The sequence below is a fragment of the Salpingoeca rosetta genome, assembly GCF_000188695.1.
Source record: "Salpingoeca rosetta unplaced genomic scaffold supercont1.9, whole genome shotgun sequence".
Taxonomy (NCBI): domain Eukaryota; class Choanoflagellata; order Craspedida; family Salpingoecidae; genus Salpingoeca; species Salpingoeca rosetta.
Window position 1 is genome coordinate 1,038,049 of NW_004754925.1, and position 22,457 is coordinate 1,060,505.

Below are 22,457 nucleotides of genomic sequence, written 5' to 3' on the forward strand. Positions count from 1 at the left end.
GTGTGTGTGTGTGGTTTTTGGGGTTTGTGTGTGTGTGTTTGCGTTGCTCGCGCGATATATCTGATCTACTGTTTATGGTGTTGAATTTAAAGAAGTCGTCGTCTCTGCCCTCTCTGCTGGCACACCCATCCCTCATTGCTCACTCGCCCACGCCTTCTGCGTCTGTGTTTGTGGGCGACGCTGTTGTGTTGGTGGTTGCTGAAGAGGGCAGGGAGGTGATGCCTGCTGCGCGCGCCATGCCGTAAAACACAGAGTCGCACCGGTCCATCAGCGCTTGCGGCGTGTCAAACTCAACCACTTTTCCGGCATCCAGCACCATCACACGATCGCTGCACACCAGAACAAGCAAGCAAGCAAACAAACAAGCAGCACAAGTTTGGTGGTTGGAGGAAAGTGTCACCAGTGTGAGTGAAAGCAAGGACACGTGGTGCACCAGCGAGATGTAAGGGCTTTGGAGGGAAGCAAGAACGAAACACATGAAACGAACACAACATAGCGCAGGAAAACAACCACATACAATTGACCCTGCCCTCAAACAAACAAGCACACGCACGCACGCACGCACGCACGCACGCACGCACGCACGCACCTGTCGAGGATAGTGTTGAGACGATGGGCAATGGTGAGGATGGTGCAGTCCTTGAAGACGGTGCGGATTGTCTTCTGAATCAGCTCGTCCGTCTCCAAATCCACGGCTGCCGTCGCCTCATCCAGCACAAGCACCTGCGTGTGATGTGATGTGATGTGTGTGTGTGTGTGTGCGTGCGTGTGTATGTGTGTGCGTATGTGTGTGCGTGCGTGTGTATGTGTGTGCGTGTGTGTGTGTGAATGCAAAACAGAGAGAGAGAGAGAGAGAAAACGGACATGAGCTCATGAAAAGAAGAGACAAGCCAGTCCACACTTTCCACACACAAACACAGATATTCGCATCATTCACATGGCAAACCTTGGTCTTGCGGAGCACGGCGCGTGCAAGACAGATGAGCTGACGCTGGCCAACGGAAAAGTTCTCCCCTGATGTGAACAAGGAACACAAAAAAGAGGGTCAGGGTCAGTGTGGGGTGGAAGAGACACAAAAGCAAACAGTGCAATGAAAAAAAAAAAAAACAGCAAGCCAATCACAGCGCATCACACACACACATACGCACTCACACACTCACACACGCACTCACTCACACACTCACACACGCACTCACTCACTCACTCACTCACTAAAGCACACGTGTACGTCGCAGTACCAAACGCATGGGGAACACCTCACCTCCTTCGGCCACCTCAAACTCCAGTTTGCCCTCCAGATTGGCGATGACGTCCTTGAGATGGCACGTCTCCAACGCATTCCACAGCTCCGCATCCGTGTAAAGGGAGAGTGGATCCAGGTTTCGGCGAACAGTGCCGGAGAAGAGGACCGGGTCTTGAGGCATGATCGTCAGTCGTGATCGAAGGTCGTCCAGTCCAAAACTCGCAATGTTCTGCAATAATCAAAGGCGATACACCAACAAGCGACCGAGCAAGCGACACGACATGAGTGAGCATGATGAGGGCAGACAAAAGCAAGCGAGGTGGGGGGGGGGGTAATGAAAAGCAGCGGGTCGGAGAGGGAGGGAGGAAAGGAGGGAGGCACCTTGCGACCGACACACACACATACACACACAACACGCACACAACACACACACGCACACAAAGACACAACACACACACACACACGCACACAAAGACACAACACGCACACAACACACACACACGCACACACTCACGTGTCCGTCGATGGTGATGCTGCCGTCTGCGGCCTCGAGAATGCGGAAGAGGGCGAGCGTCAGCGACGACTTGCCAGCGCCCGTGCGACCAACGATGCCAATCTACACGTGATTGAGAAAAGGGCAGCAGCAAAACAACAAGGTCGGAGGTGAGCACACGCACGTGGAGAGTGCACGCATATGGAGAGACAGTGCAAGCAATTACAAACAAACAAACAAACAAACACACAAACACACAAACAAACAAACAAACCAGAACAACTCAACACAATCCTTAAAAACACACAACAACGCAACACAACACAAACAAACAAACCTTCTCTCCGGAGCGAATGTCGGCGGAGATGCCGCGAATGACGAGCTCAAGGCCCTCCCTGTAGCGCACGCTGTAGTTGCTGAAGACCACGCGACCGTCCTGGGGCCAGTTGCTGTCGGGCCGCTTCAGCATCACGGGCGGCCGCTCCACGGGGATGTTGCAGTACTCCTCCACGCGCTCAATGGCCACAATGTCTGTCTCAAGCTGGCTCGACATGCGCACCATCCAGTTGAGTGTCTGCGTCACGGACATGGCGTAGCTGAGTGACAGGCCAACAACGCCGCCCGTCACCGTGCCCCGCTTCACCACCGCAAACAGCGCAGCAAAGAAGATGATGCAGTTGCCCAGAAACTCCAGGCGGAGCGCCAACCACCGGTTCGCCGACACCGACGGGTAGTACGCCTGCAGGTTGGTGTCCACCTTGCCCTCGTTCTCCAGAACAAAGTCGTCCTCGCGCTGGTACGCGCGGATGGAGGACACGCCCGCCAGCGTCTCGCTAAAGTGCGCATAGATGGGCGAGCGCGACACGCTCTCCAGCCGCTTCAGCTGGCGCGAGGTGGGCACGTAAAACTTCTGGATGTAGTAGTAGAACACGCCCAGCGGCAGCACGGCCGCCATGAAAATCGGGGTGGAGATGGAGATGACGACGATGATGCTCACCACCTGCATGAAGGTGCTCATGAACGAGCGCAGCGAGCGCGGAATCGTCTCGTCGATCACGTAAATGTCCTTGGAGAAGCGGTTGAGGATGCGGCCCATCGGCGTCGTGTCGAAGAACGACATGGGCGCACGCAGCACGCGCTCAAGCATGTTGGTGTGGAACACGCGCGACGCGTGGATGGACCCGATCGCCATCAGCATGGCCACCGCGTACGTGCCCAGCGAGTTGAGCAGCCCAAGGCCCGTGTACACGCCGAGAAACCCGCCCGTGGTGAGCGGCTCCGTGTAGTTGGCGTGGTGCTGGTGGCGCTCGTCCTGGGAGCTCCAGTACGACAGCCAAAAGTTGGTGCCCACCTGGAAGCCGTACGTGAACAGGTACAGCAGGCCAAGCGAAATGATGATGGTGTAGCTGACAGCCTCAAAGTAGCTCTTGTACACCTGCCACTCCACGCCGCCCTCCATCGCCTGCTCCTGCGCAATGAGCTGCGACAGCTGCTGCGCGTTCTTCTTCGCATCACCCTTGTCGCCGCCGCCCTTGCCGCCACCAACCACTTTGCTCTTCAGGTCTGAAATCAGCTCCTTGGCCTTGGTCGCTGCTTTGGTTGCCGCGCCATCGCCGCCGCGTCCGCCACCGAGCAGGGGCACCTTCTCGTCGTCGTCGTCGTCGTTGTCCTTCTGCTCGTCAATCGACTCAACGTCGTTGATGGAGTGGAACGTGGCCGTGGGCCGCCCGTGCTTCACGACAACGGCGACACCGGCAGTCTCGTCCGTCTGCACGCTCGGCGCGCCACGCTGCTGGCTCCTGTGCAGGGCGTTCTTGTCTGGCCACTGCTCATCCGCACCGGCATCGCTGCTGTCACCGCTGCTGTCGCCATTGCCGGCGCCACGCGTGGACGCCTGCTCTTCCTGCTCCTCGTCTTCCTCGTCCTCCTCACGTTCTGCTTCATTCCTGTCTTCTGCCCGCTGCGTGCGCTGCTTGCGTGATGAGCCGGGCGGGGACGATTTGGGCGACGATGACGGCGACGATGACGGCGATGATGACGACGATGTGGCCTGCGCGTGGCCCTCGTCCTCGCCCTGCCTCTTCTGCTGCTGGGACTGGCACGGCCCGTCCGTGGGCGACGCCGTGCCGCCGGTTCCGGAACCGCTGTCCGCGTCCGCGCTAAAGTCCTCGATGAGGCGGGTGAAGTTGTCGCCCTTGTTCATGAGCTGCGTGTACGTGCCCTGCTCCAGGATGCTGCCCTCGCGCATCATGATGATGTTGTCGCAGTGCGGCAGGACGTGCAGGGCGTGCGTGACCAGCAGGCGCGCCTTGGTGTTAAGGCAGCCCTCGGGGCCAATCACGTGCTTGAAAATGTGCTTGCCGACGTGCGAGTCGACGGCGGAGAGGCAGTCGTCCATGATGTACACGTCGGCGTCCTGGTACACGGCGCGGGCCAGGCTCACCCGCTGCTTCTGTCCGCCAGAGAGGTTGATGCCCTTCTCGCCAATCTCCGTTTGGTCGCCGCCGGGCAGCTGCGCGAAGTCCTCCTCCAGCGCACACGCGCGGACGACGCGCGCGTACTTCTGCTCGTCAAACGGCTTGCCAAAGAGGATGTTGTCACGGAGCGTGGCGTTGCGGATCCACGCCTGCTGCGGCACGTACGCCACGGTGCCCGGGAGTACGACGGTGCCAGACAGGCGCACCATGTCGCCGTGCAGCGCAGAGACGAGGCTCGACTTGCCCGAGCCCACGCGGCCAACAACGGCCGTGCACGTGCGCGGGTCCACCTGGAAGGAGATGTTCTTGAGGACGGGGGTGTGGTCCTTCCAGGCAAAGGTGCCGCGGTCCACGTAAAACGCCGGCAGCACCTGGCCCTTGGGGTCGATGAAGGGCGAGTTGTGCAGGGCGGCCGGGTCGCGGACGACGTTGTTGGGGTCCTTCTCCTCGTGCAGAAGGAAGGTGCGGATGCGCTTGAGACTGACGCTCGCCTCGACCAGAGCAGACACCATCATGGGCAGCATGGCCAGGGGGAAGCGCAGCAGGTTGAACAGCGCAAGCGCAACAAACGCCTTTTGCGCCGTCAGCGTGTGGCCCGTGAGTGTGAAGGTGAGGAACGTGACGAGCGACACGAAGAAGGGCGCAGAGGACCACGAGAACATGCCCAGCGCGCCGAGGTACATGGACTTCTTCAGCACTTCCAGCTCGCTGGTCCGGATCTATGTCGCGTGCGTGTGTGTTGGGGCGAGGGCGAGAGTGAGTGAGAGTGAGTTCGAGTGTGAGTGAGTGTGAGTGAGTAAGTGTGAGTGAGTGTGAGTGAGTGTGAGTGAGTGTGAGTGAGAGAGTCAGTGTGTGTGTGTGTGTGAATGAGTGTGGGTGGGGGTGAGGAAAGTCACGCGCGTGCGAAACGAGGACAGGTGAGAAACAGACAGTGGTACATGAACAGGGGAACGTCCGCGACACCGTCGCCAGCACCAAGTGCCGCGCAAACAAAGAGCCGCCTGACACGCACCTCCTTGACGAAGCCACCAAATGCGCTCTCCCAAGCATACAGCTTGAGCACTTTGATTCCGTTGAGGATCTGCCACCACAAGCAATACAACAGCAACGAGTGTATGCCGCGTGTGCGTGCAAAATGATGAATTAAAAAAGGAGGTGAACGCAGCACACACACACAAAAAAAAATACACCACAAAGACACTCACACGCACACACACACACACACGCAGCACACCTCGTTCATGAGCTTGATGCGCTCATCCTTCTGCTTCATCTGCTTCTTCTGGTAATCACGGCCCTTCTTGGCAATGTAGCCGTTGAGCGGGATCATGAGGATCATCACGCCCAGGCCCGCCAGCGTCGCTGCGCCCATCAGCTGCCACAGAAAGTACAGCGCAAGGGAGATCTGCAGGGGCGCTGACCACACCATGTGGACATACGTCATCAAGTCCATCAAGCGCTGCAAGAACAAAGAAATAAGAGAGAGAGAGAGAAAGAGAAAGAGAGAGGGGGGAGGGAGGGAGGGAGAGAGAGAGAGACAGAGAGAGGGGGATGAGGGTCAGCAAACGGTAGTGATGATCATGTTCATGGGTGAGTCAATGCACGTGGATCTTGAGCCGAGGGCAACACGTGTTGGTTGCATTTGGGAAGCTAGCCATTGTGTGTGGCTGTGTGTGTATGTGTGTGTGTGCAACCAACCTGAGCGTCGACGGACATGAGATTCACAATCTCACCAGAGGTGGTGGATTGACGGGCCGTGTTGCTCAGAACGAGGGCCTTTGAGTAGACGGCTGTGACGACGGATGAGCGGAGACGCATGCCCGTCTTCATCACGCGATGGAAGTATTGGTGCAAGGAGATGGACTGAATAATTGCAGACGCAAAGAGGCCGACAGCCAGCGCGTAGCCGTGCCACCCGGGGGCGTCGTCGTCCTGTGGCGAGATGAAAGGTGTCGTGTAAGATCGCTCATGAGTAAGTGCATGGCGTGCTGCTTTGGTGCTTGACTGCACGTGATCGTGTGCACATGACGGCTCGCGGTACGCTCACAACGACTGAAGGGCATGCGCCAGACACACCCTGTTCATACCATCACATGGCATGTACTTGCACACAGCAATGTCAAAGCACGTACAGTGACAAAGGAGATGAGGTACTTGAGGAGCTGGGGCTGCACAAACGCGAGAACATCCTGGATGGCCTTGAACAGCGCCGCCATGAAAAATGTCCCGCCAAACGCTTGCGTCATCGCCTGTGAAGTGTGTGTGTGTGTGTTCGTTTGTGTGTGTGTGTGTGTGTGTGTGTGTGTGTGATTGAGTGAGCTCAGTGTACTGTCATGTAGACGACATGGCAACGACAGCATCAGCAGCAACAGCAGCAGCGACAACGCAAAGGCAGACGTACGATGATGAGGGACGCCTTGTCCTTTCCTTTGCGAACTTGCTTGGCAAAGGCGTTCTTGAAGCTGGAGGACAAGTAGCCCGCCTGATCTGTGGGCATCAGATTCCACAGGTCTAGACGCCATCACACACAGCCACAGCACATGAAAGACGGTGAAGAAACGGGGCGGGCAAGGAAGCGCGCGAAGCATGAACCAATGCACACACGCACACGCATACTCACACAGACGCATACTCACACAGACGCACACACGCACCCAGACACAGACACACACACGCACACAGACACACAGACACAGACACACAGACACAGACACACAGACACAGACACACGCACGCTCTCTCTCTCTCCTCCTGCGCATTCACCTGTCTCGATGAGGGGCTGCCTGTAGCCCTTGAACATCATCGGGGTCATCCACCAGAAGGAGATGATGGACCAGAGGGTGGCAAACTGCTCCGGGCACGGGTTGGCGTCGGTCGTCTGCGCCGCTGGCGAGGGCTCGTCTTTCATTGCAGCAAGGAAGAACGAGACAATGTCGAAGAACACGCGCGGCCCAAAGAAGCCGAGCAACCAATACGTCAGGTGCCCATGCTGCAATTCAAGACCAGTGTGTGTGTGTGGGGGGGGGTGAGATGGACGGAGAGAAAGAGTGTGTGTCAGCGAGGGTAAGTGTATTTGTGAAACGGATGAGAAGAAGGAAAGCAAATGCGGGAGGTAGTCGAAAGACGGGCACGGCGCGTGCTAGGATCGTGATGCCCAGTGCGGCAGGTCACCAGCACATCAACACTCATACACACATGTCCATACATGGCCTTGGAGGATGATGGTGCGCATGCGCACGGCATCAACGATGAGCACGAGGAGCCAGAAGAAGGCGAGGACGCCAGATGAGAGGACGTTCTTCTTCCGCTCAAACACAAGCAAGACCATGGCAAAGACCTGAACTCGTGCAGGCAGGCGCAATGCAGTGACAAGCAAGGAGCAAAGCGCGTTTGTGAGCTACACACAAATCACTTTGGCCGCATAGTGCACGTGGCTATTGTGCGTGTGTGTGTGTGTGTGTGTGTGTGTGTGTGTGTGTGTGTGTGTGTGTGTGTGTGTGTGTGTGCGTGCGTGTGTGTGTGTGTGTGTGTGTGTGCAGCAGCAGTGCATTCTGTCAAAGTCGCTGTGAAACGTAAGATAGGTGCAACCACGCAATCACGCAACCACGCGCAACGGGTTCTCACTGGTGCTGAGGGCTTACGTAGCCGAGGGCCTGAACGGCTGGCGAGACGATGCGAAAGTCGTAAGTTTGGTCGTAGAGCGCGACGCACATCTCGCCAAGCATGGCGAGGAAGAGAAGAAACCCGGAGAAGAGGCGCAGGGTATGGAGTGTGGTGCTTGGCGCAGGCAACGAGCGCCGCTTGAGCAGCACATACAGGCGCAGACCGCCCACCACCAACAGGTATATGGTGGGAATGGCCGTCAGGATTGTGTCTTCAAAGCAGGTACTAAAATCCAGGCTCTCGTCCCAATTTGGGTCGAGCCGATGGTCCTCTTTCGAGGCAGAAGGGCCCTGCAACGGTGGTGAGGTGCGTGTTTCATGAGTGGAAGACAGACAGAGACAAAGAGAGACAGAGACAGAGACAGAGACAGAGACAAACAAGGGGACAGGGGGTTCCAGCGTGTTGGTGAACGCATGTGTGTGCAAGACAAGAAGCTCGGCAACAGCCTGACGGTGCGTGCACAGGCACTGCATGTGATCAGCAGGCTTGTCACAAATGCAGATACGACAAGCACGACACACAGAAAGCTAGCGCGCGTCTGCGCTGCATGCTGCAAGCTGCATGCTGCTTACCCAGAGGCCGCGGCCACCGCAGAAGGCGATGACACTCATGGTGACGTGGGGAATGCGAAGCAGGAGAGGGGCGGCGTGTGAGCCGGCCAGCCAAGCTAATCAGCAGCTCACTCAACAATCTCCTCCCAAAGCGACGCTTGCGAGTCTGAGAACAAGCGCGGCCAGGCGAGCAGCGTCGAACGCAACAATAAGAAGTAGAGCGAGTAGTGTGTGGTTTGAGCGTTCGCACGCGTGATTGATGTGATGTGAGTAAGCTATGTTGCCGTAACAGTTGAGTTGCTTGATGACGCGGAAGGAGGAAGACCAATAAATGAAATGATGACATGAGACGCCTGACGGGCGGGATGTTGTCTTGAGTGTTTTGTGCTTTGTACAGTGTCGCCGTCATGTCACCCACACGCACAGTTTGTTAACATCATGTCACAACGGCTCACGCACCAGCGAAGACACGGCGTGTTCGAGACAACGTGCTCGGTCGGTCGGTGTTGTGAGTGGATGACGAGATACCGCGCAGAGTCCGGCACAGAAGCACACGTTGAATGACGAGCAAAAGTAGAATATGATTTATGAGCCATGATTCCATGCGTATATAATGCTACCGTGCAGGAAATGGAGGGAAGCCGGCATTTTTCCAGTATTGCGACATGCACAGAGTTTTGCATTTCTGCACGCGCGCACAACTCGCAGTGTCGACATATTGGCAAAGATACCCATAATCGTCATTACCACCACCAACCAGCAACACCAACCAACAGCTACAGCCACATCGCCAGCCATGATGATGCTTGCTGCTTCGAGGACAGGTGCAGTGAGGCGCGGACTTGAATGGGTGGTGTGTGTGTGTGTGCGCGTGTATGTGTGTGTGTGTGCGCGCGTGTATGTGTGTGTGTGTGTGTGCGCGCGTGTATGTGTGTGTGCGTGTGTGTGCGTGTGTGTGTGTGTGTGTGTACACGTGTATGTGTGTGTGCGTGTGTGCGTTGTGCGCTTGGCCAACAACCCCTTCACACAACTCCCTCCCACCACACCGCACCGACACTACACCGACACTACACCGACATTACACCGACACTACACCGACACTACACGCACGCATTGCATGCCTTCACTCGATGGCAGCGGCCCGCGCCGCCTTTGCCGCTCGTACCATGTACACGGCCACCCGCCCCAACCTGCTGATCAACAAGGACACCAAGGTCATCTGCCAGGGTTTCACTGGCCGTCAGGTACTGCCACACAACCCCTGAGACATCCCTCGCACCATGTGCTCACGGGTGTTTGTGCGTGCGCTTTGTGTGTGTGTGTGTGTGTGTGTGTGTGTGTGTGTACGCTATGTACATGTGTGTGTCTGTGTGCGTGTGTGTGTTTGTGTACGCTGTGTGTATGCTGTGCGGGTTGTGTACGCTGTGTGTATGCTGTGCGAGTTGTGTTATCTAGTTCAACCACTCACAAACACACACAAGCACGCACACACGCACTCACACTCGCACTCGCACCGTGTTGTGTGGATTCTCTTCTCTGACTGAAGGGTACCTTCCATAGCGAGGCCGCTATTGAGTACGGCACACGCATGGTTGGCGGCGTGTCCCCAAAGAAGGCCGGCCAGGAGCACCTTGGCCTTCCCGTCTTTGGCAGCGTTGAGGAGGTACCATCCGAACAGCCACCGCTTGCACGCAGGCACATTCACACGCACACAAAACAAAAGTGTACAGCTCTTCCTTGTGCACTGTGAGGCGAAGGCTAATGGTTCTTGATCTTTGCCCCTGCTTGTACTCCGTACCCACTCTTTTCCACTCACCTTCCGGCCTTAAACACACAGGCAAAGCGGGAGACGAACGCTGATGCGACTGTCGTCTACGTCCCTCCCCCTGGCGCCGCAGCCGCCGTCCTGGAGGCCATGGAGGCCGAGGTTCCCCTCATTGTCTGCATCACAGAGGGCATTCCCCAACAGGTTGGTTTGCGTGTGTTTGTTTATTTACTTGTTCGCTTGTTTGTTTGTTTATTTACTTGTTCGCTTGTTTGTTTGTTTGTTGACTTGTTCGCTTGTTTGTTTGTTTGTTTACTTGTTCGCTTGTTTGTTTGTTTGTTTACTTGTTCGCTTGTTTGTTTGTTTGTTTGCGTGCGTGCGTGCTTGCCTGCTTGCTTGCTTGCTTGTTTGTTTGCTTGCTTGTTTGTTTGTTTGTTTGTTGGCTTGTTCGTTTGTTGGCTTGTTCGTTTGCTTGCTCGCCCCCGTGTGGGTTTGAAGAGGTGAGCACACACTCGCTGGCCAACCACTGATTGAGAACATCCCCTCGCCTCACTGCTTGTGGCTGCGCGTGCACCAATCAGGATATGGTTCGCGTGAAGCACGCCCTTCTCCAGCAGGACAAGTCTCGTCTTGTTGGTGCGTCAACAGTTATTCCTTCCAAGGGCTTGAAGAATTGACCTTGTTCTCCGCACGCATCGTGCACGCTATGGTACCTTTGAACCTCACACCAACGTGCTTTCTTCTCAACCTTTCTCTCCACTCTCCCTGTGCGCGTGTGCCTGTTTGTTTGTGTTGTTGTGCACTTCTGCACTTGTCTCTGTGCACTTGTGTACTTGTGGGCTTGTACGCGTTTGCGCATTTGGTTAGGCCCCAACTGCCCCGGCATCATCAAGCCTGGCGAGTGCAAGATTGGCATCATGCCCGGCCACATTCACACCCCAGGCAACATCGGTGAGTGCTCCTGTGCTTGACGTCGGTGTGCGCCCTTCTTCTCCCTGCGATTGTGTGTTTCGTGCTTGGTTGCTTGCCTTTTGCTGCATGCTGACAACCCGAGGCACATTCTTGATCCTGACCGCCCTGCCCTGCTCAACTTGTATTTGACGTCATTAGGTGTTGTATCGCGCTCCGGCACCCTCACGTACGAGGCTGTTGGCCAGACCACCACCGTTGGCCTCGGCCAGTCCCTCTGCGTCGGTGAGTGCGCCCTCACCCCGCTTCTTGTGTGTGGGTGTGTGTGTGCGTGTGTGCGTGTGCGTGTGTGCGTGTGTTCGTGTGGGTGTGCGTGTGTGCGTGTGCGTGTGTGCGGGTGTGTGTGCGTGCGTGTGGGTGGGTGTGGGCGTGGGTGTTCCTTGGTGGGTCTCATCGTTGTTGGAACTGACGACATCACACGTGCTCGCGGCTGTATCGTCTTCCCACATTTGTATCGTGCAGGCATTGGCGGCGATCCCTTCAACGGCACGGACTTTATTGACTGCCTCGACGTCTTCCTCAAGGACCCAGACACGCACGGTTAGTCGTCGCGTGTTGCTGTTGCTGCAGTCGTTACTTGTCTGCGCATGCGGATGTGCGAATGTTTGCGGTCTTGCTTTCTTCTTCCTCGTCTTCGCCTCTGCTTCCCTCTTCCTCTTCCCCCTCTCAACTCACCGTGTCATGTCTCACATGATCTCAATCGGCTGCCGTCTATTGCTATTGCTGCTTCTCCAACTCCTCTCAGGCATCATCATGATTGGCGAGATTGGTGGCTCCGCTGAGGAGGAGGCTGCTGAGTTCCTCAAGCAGAACAACTCGGTCCGTGCATAAATTGTTGTTGTGGCTGTGGTGGTGGTTTCTTTGTTCTTGCTCTTGTTCTTGCTCTTGTTCTTGTTCTTGTTGTGTGCGTGTTCTCATCATCCTGCTTCAGCGTCGCACGGACAACTTTTTTTTTTCTGTCAGCACGGGTTTCTCACCAATCCCACCCCCCCCCCCACCCACACACACACACACACACACACACACACACACACACACACACACACACACACACACACACACACACACACTGTCTTCCCTCGACCGCCGCCAACAGGGCCCCAACCGCAAGCCTGTTGTGTCGTTCATTGCTGGCCTGACTGCTCCCCCTGGCCGCCGCATGGGCCACGCCGGTGCCATCATCTCCGGCGGAAAGGGCGGCGCAGCAGAGAAGGTGCGCACACGTGCTTGTCGGGAGGCTTCGTGTCATTTCTTCAGTGGTCATGGTGGCGATGGTTGTGGGTGTTGAGAACTTTGAGTAGAGTTGGGCATCAGCCTTCTTAGCTTCTGTTGTTTTTGGCGAGTGCACTGCCTGTCAACGTTGTCTCCACCTCACCACCAACGCGACACCCATCTCATCTTCATCTCACCGTTCCCTTTCCCTCTTCCGACAGATTGCTGCGCTTGAGGACGCTGGTGTCATTGTTGCCAAGTCCCCCGCCCAGATGGGCACCCTCATGAAGCAGGTGCGTGATCAATTGTGCTACTGAGATGATGAGCAGAGAGGAGGAGGGTGGGTGGTGGTTTATCCGAGGCGCACGCGCGTTTGATGCGTCGGTGGGCGCGGCGCGTCAGTTGTACCAATACCCACCCAGATCGACCCTTTGTTTGTCATTTCTTGTTGCCGTCGTCAACTCACATTGCCATTGCTGTGATCAGGCCATGGAGGACCGTGCGTAAGCGAACCAACAACTTGGGCTGTCCCCCCGTGCCGGTGTCAGAGATTCATAGCCTGACGGTGCAGAGCGTTGCAACACCCCCACCCCCAAAATCCCAATCCCATTTGCACACTTGCCTGTGCGTATTGGACCAACATTGGCTGCTTCCATCTTTGCTTGTCTTGCGTCACTTTGTTTCGTTTCACCATCATCTTCCTTCTTTCCTTCTTTGCCGCAACTGCCCTTTGTCGTCCCTGTTGTGTCTGTTGCCATTGCCGCCGCTGATCACGTGCTGTTGATATCGTGATGCCTTCCAGTTCATTGTGTCGGCAGCACCCAGTGTCGCGCTCTCCCCCCCCCCAATGTACTTGCCGTAGGGTGTTTCTGTTTGTCGGTCCGTGTGCAATAAACCCTCCTCAGATTGTGTATGTGATGGGTGTGTGTGATGGGTGTGTGTTGGTGCTGCCAGGCGAATTTCCGGCTGGTGTGGGGGAGAAACAAGACGTGCTGTTGTCACATCACCCAAATGACTTGACAGATTGTTGTAACAACAAGAATTGACACGAGCACACGCGCGTGCGCACATGCATCAATCATCATGTGTCTGCTCAGCTAGGATGACAGCCACTGCTGTGCGAGGAGGGCGAGTATTGCAATCAGGATGCCTGCAAACAAGCAAACAACCACAAGCAGCAGAAAAGGGTGGGGTGGGGGTGGGTGTATTCGAACGGGATGAAGCGACTTCAACCAGATGCACAAGCAAGCATGCACACATACACACACAGAGGAACACACATACACACACAAGAACACACGCGCGCGCGCTGACGCAAACTCAACAAACAGCGACCGCACCTGCGATGATGATATCGTAGGACCGCGTGTCTGGTGGCGGCAAGGGCCGTGCAGCCGTCTGCGCCGATGACGTGCGACTCCGCCGCTGCCCGCCTTTACGACGCGAGCTGCTCGGCGCTGTTGCTGCTGCTGTTTCTGGTGTTGATGCCTCTGTTGTGGCCGCTGCCTGTGTGTGCTGCTGCTCAGCACCGCCGTCACCAGTCCCAGCTCGTCTGCGTGCCGACGTTGTTGCCGGTGACCTGGCTGCAGCTGCTGAAGATGAGGAAGACGGTGTGCTGTCACTTGCGCTCTGACTCTCAGATGCTGCTGCTGTTGCAGCTGTAGTCGTCAGAGTAGTGCTTGCTGTGTCTTCTTGGTTGCTCTTCTCTCCGCCTTCCTGTCGGCCCTCTTTCTTCTTCTGATCTGCCTCCTTGGCTTCCGCTATGCGCGTGTCCGTGTATGTGCACGTGCATGTGTATGTGTGCATGTGTGCGTAAGCGTGTGTGGATGCATGTGTGCAAATCAAAGCGAGCATTAACGACGCAATGTGGCACGCGCTTGCGCGTCTGTTTGTGGATGACCCTTGCTCCCACTACAATCAAGCATGCATGTGAGAGGCAGACAGCCAGACAGACAGAGAGACACAGACAGGCAGACGGACAGATAAACAGACAAACAGACCAAGCCACAACCACGAACCTGCCAAGAGCTGTGAAGCGACGCGGTTTGCTTCTTCATCATCGGCGCTCCTGTGTTTGCGTTCCCGCTCCAAGTCATGACTGGGCGTGTGCCCGCACTCTGAACACGTCCACTTGACAGACCTGCAGAGGTGTGGACGAATGAGGTAGCGCACACATATGAGCGTTGAAAGCAGTCGTCTTGAGCAACAGCGACTCGAATACACACAAGCATGCCCAACAAACAGATGAATGAAAAAGTCAAAAGCAAGCAAAACAAGCAACTAAACAAACAATAACAACGCAAGCCAGCAAACAAAAACGCAACAAACACAAACACAAGTAACAAGAGCGGAATCCAAACGCACTGTCGCGCAAGCTTTCGTCGCTCCGCGGGCGCGCAGTCGATGGAGCCAACAGCGCCACGACCTGGCGTCGGCAGGAAAGCAATCAGCGCCACCAACACTGTCCGGACTAGCAGAGGGGAATCACAAAGACAGAAAGAAAGAGAGAGAACGAGGGAGGAGGAGGAGGAGGAGGAGGAGGAGGAGGAGGAGGAGGAGGAGGAGGAGGAGGAGGAGGAGGAGGAGGAGGAGGAGGAGGAGGAGGAGGAGGAGGAGGAGGAGGAGGAGGAGGAGGAGGAGGAGGAGGAGGAGGAGGAGGAGGAGGAGGAGGAGGAGGAGGAGGAGGAGGAGGAGGCAAGGAGTGGCGGGCATGACCGTTGAGAGGGCAAGATGGCAAGGTTGGCGAACCGTGGTCGTGTGAGTGCTGACTTGAACATGACCACCAACACACATACGACCCACAGTTCAGACGAGGCAGAGCACTTTTCGCAACATCAGATTCGCGGTTGGGGTTCAACGCCCACCACTGCATAATATGAGTGAGCTGCCCCCACACTAAGAATTAGAAGAAAAACAGAAGCACGCGTGCATACCCAGTCGCAGAGAGAGAAAGAGAGGAACAGAAACGTGTGCAGCACACACACACACACACGCACATTCACTCATACACGTGAACACGTGAACATCCATAAACACAAACACACAAACACACAAAAACACAAACGCACAAACACACAAACACACAAACGAACTGACGTACACACGTACACATACACTCACGCGACTCACTTGTCCACGCTGGCTGCCATGTTTCTGGATGGTAGTCTGAGATGCTCAAGCACACCCGATCATTGACCTTGAATCTGCCATTTGGCTGTACGTCGACACGAGAGCCCAAACGCAAGCATGCAAGAAAATACATCCGCCACGGCAGGTGAGCGCTCGTGAAAGAAGACGCCAGAGCACCTTGTGTGAGCTGCAGACCTGTCGGTGGTCTGCCTCGCTCGCCCAAGACATCACCCGCACCCGTCTCTGGTGTGATGCCCATGCATTTGCCTGCACAGGTACTCACTGTGAGAAAGAGGATGGCCGGAGGCTTGAGTGGATACTCTGGTGGTAGACGAATCACGCCATGGTAGATGCCTCCTTCAAATTCGGTGCCCTCTGGACCGCGAATCGTGAAGTGCCACTCAAACAAGTTGTCCTTGAAGCGAGGGAAAACGAGGGGGTGTGCCGCACAAGTAAAGACAGAGGGTGAGCAGCATCAGACGTCAAGATGTCGACATGAAGAAGACAAGAGGATCAAAGCAAAGTGTGGACGCGTGGACTGCCGAAGCTGGACAGAGGACCCGACCCAACAACAACGCAATCACGACACGACAACACAACGACAACACCACAACACAACATTACGTAGCCGCAGCACAACAACAACAACACAGCACGCCAGCACCCAAAACCATGCAGAGTTGACAGGCTGACTACCTCAAGGGGGTACGCAACGTAGTCATAGGTGGGCTTTGCCAGTTCCTTCACTTCGCGCAGGATGCGCTTCGTGCCTGAGGTTCCAAACGCAAACAACAGCACCACAACAACACCACAACAACACCACAACAACAACATCAGAACTCTCGACCATTAAGGAATGGATCAACGCTTGCAATGGATCACACATGCCTGTATTTGCGTGTGTGTGTGATGTGTGTGTGTGTGTGTGATGTGTTTGGCCTTCGTAGCCAGGACGGACGCTGCGGGAGGTTCTTCACTCACTCGGGGAGCGATGTGCAAACGCCATGACTTTGGCGGATGGATGGATGAGGGGATGAGGGCTTGCTTCGTCGTCTTGGTTGGTTGTGTTGCTGTGTCAGACGATTCGATTTGGTGATTGTTGGCGATTGCTGCAAATCATTATCAAAATTTCCGCAAAGCCAGCAACGGAGATGGAAGAACAAACGCGAACGACAGAGACGCTGAGCAAAGGGCAGGAGCTGCGAGTGGAGGCTCAGCCACAGCAGCCGGTCTCCGTCAAGGTGTGTGTGTGTGTGTGTGTGTGTGGTTGCACTGCTCTTTACATCTGTACTGCTCTTTACATTTGCACTGCTCTTTACATCTACACTGCTCTTTACATCTGCACTGCTCTTTACATCTGCACTGCTCTTTCCATCTGCACTGCTCTTTACATCTGCACTGCTCTGCCGTGGTCTTGGTTTATTGCCTTGCTGCAGGTCAACTTTGGCAAAGCCGAGCTGCTAGGCACAGAGCTTGTCGCAGGCAAGGAGTACAAATTGAGCAGTGAAAGTCAGCCCATCTTCACTTGGCACGGCTGCTCCATCGCACACACCGCAACCACGGATGCAGCTTATGTCGCAGAGTACGTTCTGTTGTTCTGCTGTGCAGAAAGATCGAGCGAATGGGGACGGGATGGTGCTTCATGCATAGTTCGCCGCTGCATGATCCTGCTTGACGCTCAACCTTGCTGTTAAGTTATTCTCCTGACTCCTTGTTGTGCGTGCAAGTTCCGACTTGTAACCACTCTGCCATCATGCTGCTGTTTTTGAGTCTCTCAACTGCCACTGCGTCTCACTGGAATTCCTTGCTGCTGCCTTGCGCATCACAGGGAAACGCCCATGCGGCAGATGCTGAACCTGCACGCGGCTTTGGAGAACCAGAGACAAAAAGCGCATGATTCCAACGGCCAGGGCCCAAGGGTATGCAACAACTCTCGGATCCAGACCCGTGCACCAATCCTACATGTCAGCTCAGCATTGTAGTTTGTGTTTCGTGTGTGGTACTCCAATCTCACGCACACACACACACACACACACACACACACACACACACACACTGCTTTGTACTTGGCTGTGGGCACAGATCATGGTTGTGGGTCCAGACTTTTCCGGCAAGTCGAGCTGCTGTAGGATTCTTGCCAACTACGCCTGTCGCATGTACCGCACGCCCATCCTCGTCGATGTTGATCCAAATGATGTACGTGCCCGTTGTGGTTTGAGCAGCGTGTCGTCACTGTGGCTGTATTTGCTGTTGTGGGTGGTTGCAACTGCCGTGGTGCTCTTCTCTCCTCCTGGACCGTTGTTGGCTGTCTCCCGTTTTTGTTAATCGTACCCGCGCATCAAGCCTGCTCATCCGTACCGCCATGCCCATGTTCGGACATTCATGAATCTCTCTGTCTATGTATGTATGTGTGTGTGTGAATGTCAGAATTTCTTTGGCATGCCGTGCTGTGTTGCCGCTGCGCCTGTCACGCAACCAGCCGACGCCATATCGGGCTTTGTTGATGCAACACCAGTGGTACGTGTGTGTGTGGGTGTGGGTGTGTGTGTGTGTGTGTGCTTGGACTCTCTGTGGTCTCCAACCCCTCTCTCCCTTGTCCGCCTGTCTGCTTGCTTACCTATTGAGATTTCTCCTCTGTTTCCGTCCTTTGTGAGCATCACTCTTGCATATGCCTGACATGTGTGTTGTTCTTTTCCATGCACACAACCACACATGGTGGCGTGCTGCAGTTTTTCCACTTTGGCCACACCACCGTCAAGGGGAATTCAAAGTTCTATGCGAAAGCGGTGGAGCGCCTTGGCAAGACCGTGCAGGCCAAACTCAGCGAGGTGCGTTCGTCGGCTGCACGCGTGCTCTTGAGTGCGCTTGCTGAGTCACTGAGCCGCTGCTTTGCTGGCCTGTAGCGGCGGCAGCTTGCCTGCTGCTGACTGGCGGTCGTTTGTGTGTGTGTGTGTGTGTGTGTGTGTGTGTGTGTGTGTGTGTGTGTGTGCAAGGCCTTGATTGATATCAAGAAGTGCTCGGGCAGCATCTCTCTCGCTCTCGCTCACGCTGTCGCCATGACTGGCATTTATCTTGCCTCCTCCCTTATGCCTTTCGTGCTAGGATGACAAGGCGCGGGCATCTGGGGTCGTTGTCAACTGCCCCACGTGCCCTTCCGATACGCTTCTTCAGATTCAGGCCGCTTTCAATTGTGGGTCCAGTACATGTTGCTGCTGTCTTGTCATATTGCTGTTGTCATCATTGTCATGGCGAGCGCGTCAGGGTGTGGGTGGCACTGCCCGAGTATGCTGTCAGCTTGCAGCGTTTGTTCGTGGTGATTTGTTGTGAGTTGCTTCGCCTGGAACTCAACCCATTTCACGGTATGGTTATCGTTGTGATTGCCGCCTTCCCTACTTTGTCTCTTCCCTTCTCTTGCCTCGCTCTGCCTTCAGGTGATGTGATTTGCGTCCTGGACCAAGAACGCCTCGTGAACGAACTCAAGCGCAAGCTTACCGCTTCCAAGGTGTGTGCGTTGCTTTGTGTGCTTTGCTTTGGTTGTTTGTTTGGTTGGTTGGTTGTTTGTGTGCTTTGCTTTGTTTGTTCGTTTGTTTGTTTGTGTGCTTTGCTTTGTTTGGTTGTTTGGTTGTTTGTGTCGCGGTACGCGTGCGTGTGCCTGCACATTCGTGTATCTGTCTCCGGTGTCCTGTGTGGGCGTGGGTGTGGGCGTGGGCGTGGGTGTTTGGGTGACAAGTGACAAACGTCTTTTCGCAAAGCGTGTCTTTTTTTTTTTTTTTTGTCTTGTTTTGATGGCGCTAATTGCACACATGTGTACGGTTCTCAATGAAGGTGGACGGGGTAAAGATTCTCAAAATTCCCAAGTCTGGTGGTGTAAGTTTCAGTCCCGGCGTGGAGCAGCACCCACGTGTCATTCTTGCTTATCTCGTCTCGCGCGTGCCTGTGTGTGTCTGTGTCTCTATGTGTGTATCTCTGTGTGCGTGCGTCTGTGTGCGCGTGCGTCTGTGTGTGTGACAATGGATGTGTTTTGGTCATGGACGCAACCACGTTGCTCTGCAAGCACGCTCTAACTGTATCAAAATGGCTGCAACTCGCGCGTCGGACACCCACAGGTAATCCCACTGGAAACAGAGGCCAAGCTGCGGCGAACACAGGAGCGCATTCGCCAGTACTTCTATGGCGTCCCCCACCATAACCCGTTTATGCCCCACTCAGTCTCCATCCCCTTTTCAAGACTGCGCCTCTTCAAAGTTGGCGGTGCGTTCTGACTCTTGGTGTGTGTTTGTGCGTGTGCTGTCTGTGTATCTGTTTGTGTGTGTGTGTGTGTGTGTGTGTGTGTGTGTGTGTGTGCTTGTGTACTTGTGTGTTTGTGATGTAAATGGTGTTGTGCTACCATGGGTTGCACGCTGCCATGACTCTGCTGAAACAGCACTGACTATGCTGTCTGTGCTGCGCTTGCCCTGGGTTTGCTGCCCATGTGCGTTATTCGCCCTGCAGCACCGGAGGTGCCACTGGATTGTTTGCCGATTGGCGCCAAGCGCACCGAACACGAACTCGAGCTTGAGCCCATCCTCAAGTTCTCCGTCGGTACGTTTGCCACGCGTGTGGTTTTGTTTGTTGGCCTGTCTGTCATTGTGCGTGTGTGTATGCAATAGATACTGGGCGTATGTATTGCTTGTCGACAAGGGGTGGGCTACTGTTGCGGGCGCTTCTTCTGTTTCACGTTGCCGCCTTGGCTCCACCACGTCTCATTCGCACTCACACGCACGCACACACACACACATACACACACGCACGCACGCACACACGCACGCACACACACGCACGCACGCACGCACACACGCACGCACACACACACACACACACACAAAATACTCAACACATGGTCCTTTGATTTGTGCAGACCTGCTTCGGCACGTGGTTTCTGTGGTGGGATGCGAGATGACGGCAAACTCTGATCAGATCAAGTACAGTGCATTGTGTGGGTTTGTCGTCATTGAAAGCTACAACGAGGAGCGCGATTCGATCAAGCTGCTGGCCCCAGCACCCGACCGTCTTCCATCCACCGTGTTTCTCTTGCACGAAACATCATTCTCTGACACGTCCTAACCGCAACTTGATGACCATAGTACAATCGTCGTCGCCTGATGGATGTTGCTTGTACTCTTGCTATTAAACCCGTTTTAGCCGGTGTGCAGCCCAGCCACCATCCTCCTTGCAGCTTTCGTGGCACAAATTCAGGCCTACAGCACGTCTGCGACTACACGCAGTTGTGGTCGAGCATCATTGTTTTGCTACCCCATCAACACACACACACACACACATACATACACACACACACACATGCGCGCGCGCACACACACACACACACACACACACACACACACACACACACACACACACACACAGCATCCGGTCGTCCGCAGGCAAAAAACAAGTTTGACATGTCATAGACGCAAATTCTTGTGGGAATGTCCACGCAAGTTTTCATCACACTTCCCGACGCTTTCACCCCTGCAGCACCCTTGTTTGGTTGGCTAGTCGTTGTTGTGTGTTTGTTGTGTTGTGTGGTCAAACAAGTCATCTTCCCTGTCGCTGGCTTGTTGGTGTCTGGACCGTTGGCAGCAAGCACCGCCACTGTACTTCCCCCTCGCATCACACATTCTATTCTGACCCTCTCCTCTTCAACTGAAGCTGAACCTGACACACTGCAACACATTGTCAAGAAGCAAGAGTGCACGAAAGGCCGAAAAGGAGTTCACGCTGCGTGCAAGCCCAGCGCTTCACGCCCAACAAAAGAACCTTGTGCTCGTGCGAAGGAAGCACGGCATCATATCTCTTGCCGCCACCCGCCAACCCAACTCCACCGTTCTTCCTCCAGCATTGCAGTTCCTTTAAGAGCATGGCGCACATGCACATGCGCGCCTTCGCAGCGTACACTCTGCTGTTATCCCTCACGTTGACGTTGGCTGCTCACTCCAGCCATGCGGCAGCAGGTGTGATTTCTGTGCTCGCTCAGTTGTCGCCATGCACATGTGTCTTTTGCACGCAAACACACGCACAGACATGCACCCACACACAGGCGCGCACAGAAAAGCATGTGCACACAAGCACGCACGCACGCACGCACGCACAAAGCACGCACAAAGCACGCACACGCACACGCACACGCACATGCACACCACATGCCACACACACACACACACACGCACGCACCACCATCGCCAAACCCTCATTTACTTTTCACATTCCCTTCTCCTCCCTTCATGTGCACAGCCACGTCGATTCTTCTGACCACCATCTCCAACGAGGCGGAAGTAGGCGAGGACATCCTCGTCACGGTGACTGCGGCCGATGCAAATGGCGATCGAGACAGGACCTTCTTCGGCAGCATCGTCATCGACGACACAGGCGATGTCACGACGGCGCAGACGGTTCAGCTGCAAGTTGGGCAGGCCACAGTGCTGCTGCGCACGCTGTCCTCGAGCACCGTCACTGTATTTGCGCGAGATGATTTCGGTACGGGCCTCGACATGAACACCGCGACGCTGGAGCTGACGTGGCTCCCAGCGCCGCTTGACACCATCATTGTGTCGCCTCTCCCGGATACCGCCATCGTCAACACCACGCAACAACTGCACCTGCAAGGCATCGACTACCTCGGAAACCTTGTGGCAGATCCATTCACCGTCACGCTTCGGAGCAACGCCTCCTCATTGAGCATGCCCTCCTCCGTAGTAATCTCCAACGGGGAAAGGGACGTACCCATTGTCACGACCGTGTCAGAGACAGTGCAAGTCCTTGTCATCGCCACAGCACCAATCCAGGGCCCCGCAGTGCAGCTCATCACATTCACGCCAGGTAAATGTCGTGTGTGCGAAACCAAGGCGGCGGGAGGATGGTGGCAACGGTGGTGATGCCAGAAGCACTGCCAGACACACACACACACACACACACACAC

The 22,457-nt window shown here is 55.4% G+C and overlaps 5 protein-coding genes across 5 annotated transcripts in view; 3 read left to right on the top strand and 2 right to left on the bottom strand.

Annotated features, from left to right (window-relative positions):
• Positions 1-57: 57 nt before the first annotated feature.
• Positions 58-8,832, bottom strand: PTSG_04130 (multidrug resistance-associated protein 3). Its single transcript, XM_004994968.1, has 15 exons — positions 8,449-8,832; positions 7,855-8,166; positions 7,419-7,550; positions 6,977-7,202; positions 6,615-6,724; positions 6,346-6,462; positions 5,912-6,145; positions 5,448-5,672; positions 5,226-5,294; positions 2,074-4,932; positions 1,758-1,859; positions 1,262-1,472; positions 947-1,014; positions 590-723; positions 58-329 (listed from the first exon to the last, which is right to left on the bottom strand). The coding sequence occupies exons 1-15, from the start codon at positions 8,485-8,487 to the stop codon at positions 140-142; spliced, it is 5,028 nt and encodes a 1,675-aa protein (XP_004995025.1). The 5' UTR covers positions 8,488-8,832; the 3' UTR covers positions 58-139.
• Positions 8,833-9,085: 253 nt separating this feature from the next.
• Positions 9,086-13,286, top strand: PTSG_04131 (succinyl-CoA ligase subunit alpha). The gene is made up of 12 exons (XM_004994969.1): positions 9,086-9,251; positions 9,565-9,671; positions 9,974-10,090; positions 10,265-10,396; positions 10,774-10,828; positions 11,060-11,143; positions 11,303-11,386; positions 11,624-11,701; positions 11,907-11,980; positions 12,258-12,374; positions 12,595-12,666; positions 12,860-13,286. The coding sequence occupies exons 1-12, from the start codon at positions 9,224-9,226 to the stop codon at positions 12,878-12,880; spliced, it is 969 nt and encodes a 322-aa protein (XP_004995026.1). The 5' UTR covers positions 9,086-9,223; the 3' UTR covers positions 12,881-13,286.
• Positions 13,226-16,618, bottom strand: PTSG_04132 (uncharacterized protein). The gene is made up of 8 exons (XM_004994970.1): positions 16,484-16,618; positions 16,199-16,272; positions 15,786-15,917; positions 15,503-15,587; positions 14,738-14,843; positions 14,392-14,513; positions 13,714-14,133; positions 13,226-13,523 (listed from the first exon to the last, which is right to left on the bottom strand). Exons 1-8 carry the CDS (start codon positions 16,506-16,508, stop codon positions 13,471-13,473), a joined length of 1,017 nt encoding a protein of 338 aa, XP_004995027.1. The 5' UTR covers positions 16,509-16,618; the 3' UTR covers positions 13,226-13,470.
• Positions 16,619-16,634: 16 nt separating this feature from the next.
• On the top strand, positions 16,635-20,687 carry PTSG_04133 (uncharacterized protein). The gene is made up of 12 exons (XM_004994971.1): positions 16,635-16,743; positions 16,939-17,084; positions 17,331-17,421; positions 17,585-17,698; positions 17,930-18,019; positions 18,232-18,330; positions 18,605-18,692; positions 18,934-19,004; positions 19,328-19,369; positions 19,609-19,753; positions 19,994-20,083; positions 20,400-20,687. Exons 1-12 carry the CDS (start codon positions 16,654-16,656, stop codon positions 20,603-20,605), a joined length of 1,272 nt encoding a protein of 423 aa, XP_004995028.1. The 5' UTR covers positions 16,635-16,653; the 3' UTR covers positions 20,606-20,687.
• Positions 20,688-20,997: 310 nt separating this feature from the next.
• PTSG_04134 (uncharacterized protein) overlaps positions 20,998-22,457 on the top strand; it is a gene marked incomplete at its 3' end in the record, with an annotated part of 33,658 nt that continues 32,198 nt past the window's right edge. The window contains exons 1-2 of the mRNA XM_004994972.1: positions 20,998-21,492; positions 21,773-22,357. Coding sequence (XP_004995029.1) covers positions 21,399-21,492; positions 21,773-22,357 — 679 coding nt within the window. The 5' untranslated portion in view covers positions 20,998-21,398. The remainder of the gene's footprint in view (positions 21,493-21,772; positions 22,358-22,457) is intronic.

Excerpts from the sequence above, each read along its gene's own strand:
- PTSG_04130 (XM_004994968.1), bottom strand. The coding sequence starts at position 8,487 with ATGAGTGTCATCGCCTTCTGCGGTGGCCGCGGCCTCTGG. Across the intron at positions 8,167-8,448 it reads GCGGTGGCCGCGGCCTCTGG|GGCCCTTCTGCCTCGAAAGA; the intron begins GTAAGCAGCATG and ends CCACCGTTGCAG. Across the intron at positions 5,673-5,911 it reads TCATGTCCGTCGACGCTCAG|CGCTTGATGGACTTGATGAC; the intron begins GTTGGTTGCACA and ends TTGTTCTTGCAG.
- PTSG_04131 (XM_004994969.1), top strand. The coding sequence starts at position 9,224 with ATGATGATGCTTGCTGCTTCGAGGACAG. Across the intron at positions 9,252-9,564 it reads GCTTGCTGCTTCGAGGACAG|CGGCCCGCGCCGCCTTTGCC; the intron begins GTGCAGTGAGGC and ends ACTCGATGGCAG. Across the intron at positions 10,829-11,059 it reads GGACAAGTCTCGTCTTGTTG|GCCCCAACTGCCCCGGCATC; the intron begins GTGCGTCAACAG and ends GCATTTGGTTAG.
- PTSG_04132 (XM_004994970.1), bottom strand. The coding sequence starts at position 16,508 with ATGGCGTTTGCACATCGCTCCCCGA. Across the intron at positions 16,273-16,483 it reads GTTTGCACATCGCTCCCCGA|GCACGAAGCGCATCCTGCGC; the intron begins GTGAGTGAAGAA and ends TTGGAACCTCAG. Across the intron at positions 13,524-13,713 it reads CTACGATATCATCATCGCAG|GCATCCTGATTGCAATACTC; the intron begins GTGCGGTCGCTG and ends GCTTGTTTGCAG.
- PTSG_04133 (XM_004994971.1), top strand. The coding sequence starts at position 16,654 with ATGGAAGAACAAACGCGAACGACAGAGACGCTGAGCAAAGGGCAGGAG. Across the intron at positions 17,422-17,584 it reads CCAACGGCCAGGGCCCAAGG|ATCATGGTTGTGGGTCCAGA; the intron begins GTATGCAACAAC and ends CTGTGGGCACAG. Across the intron at positions 18,020-18,231 it reads TTGTTGATGCAACACCAGTG|TTTTTCCACTTTGGCCACAC; the intron begins GTACGTGTGTGT and ends GGCGTGCTGCAG.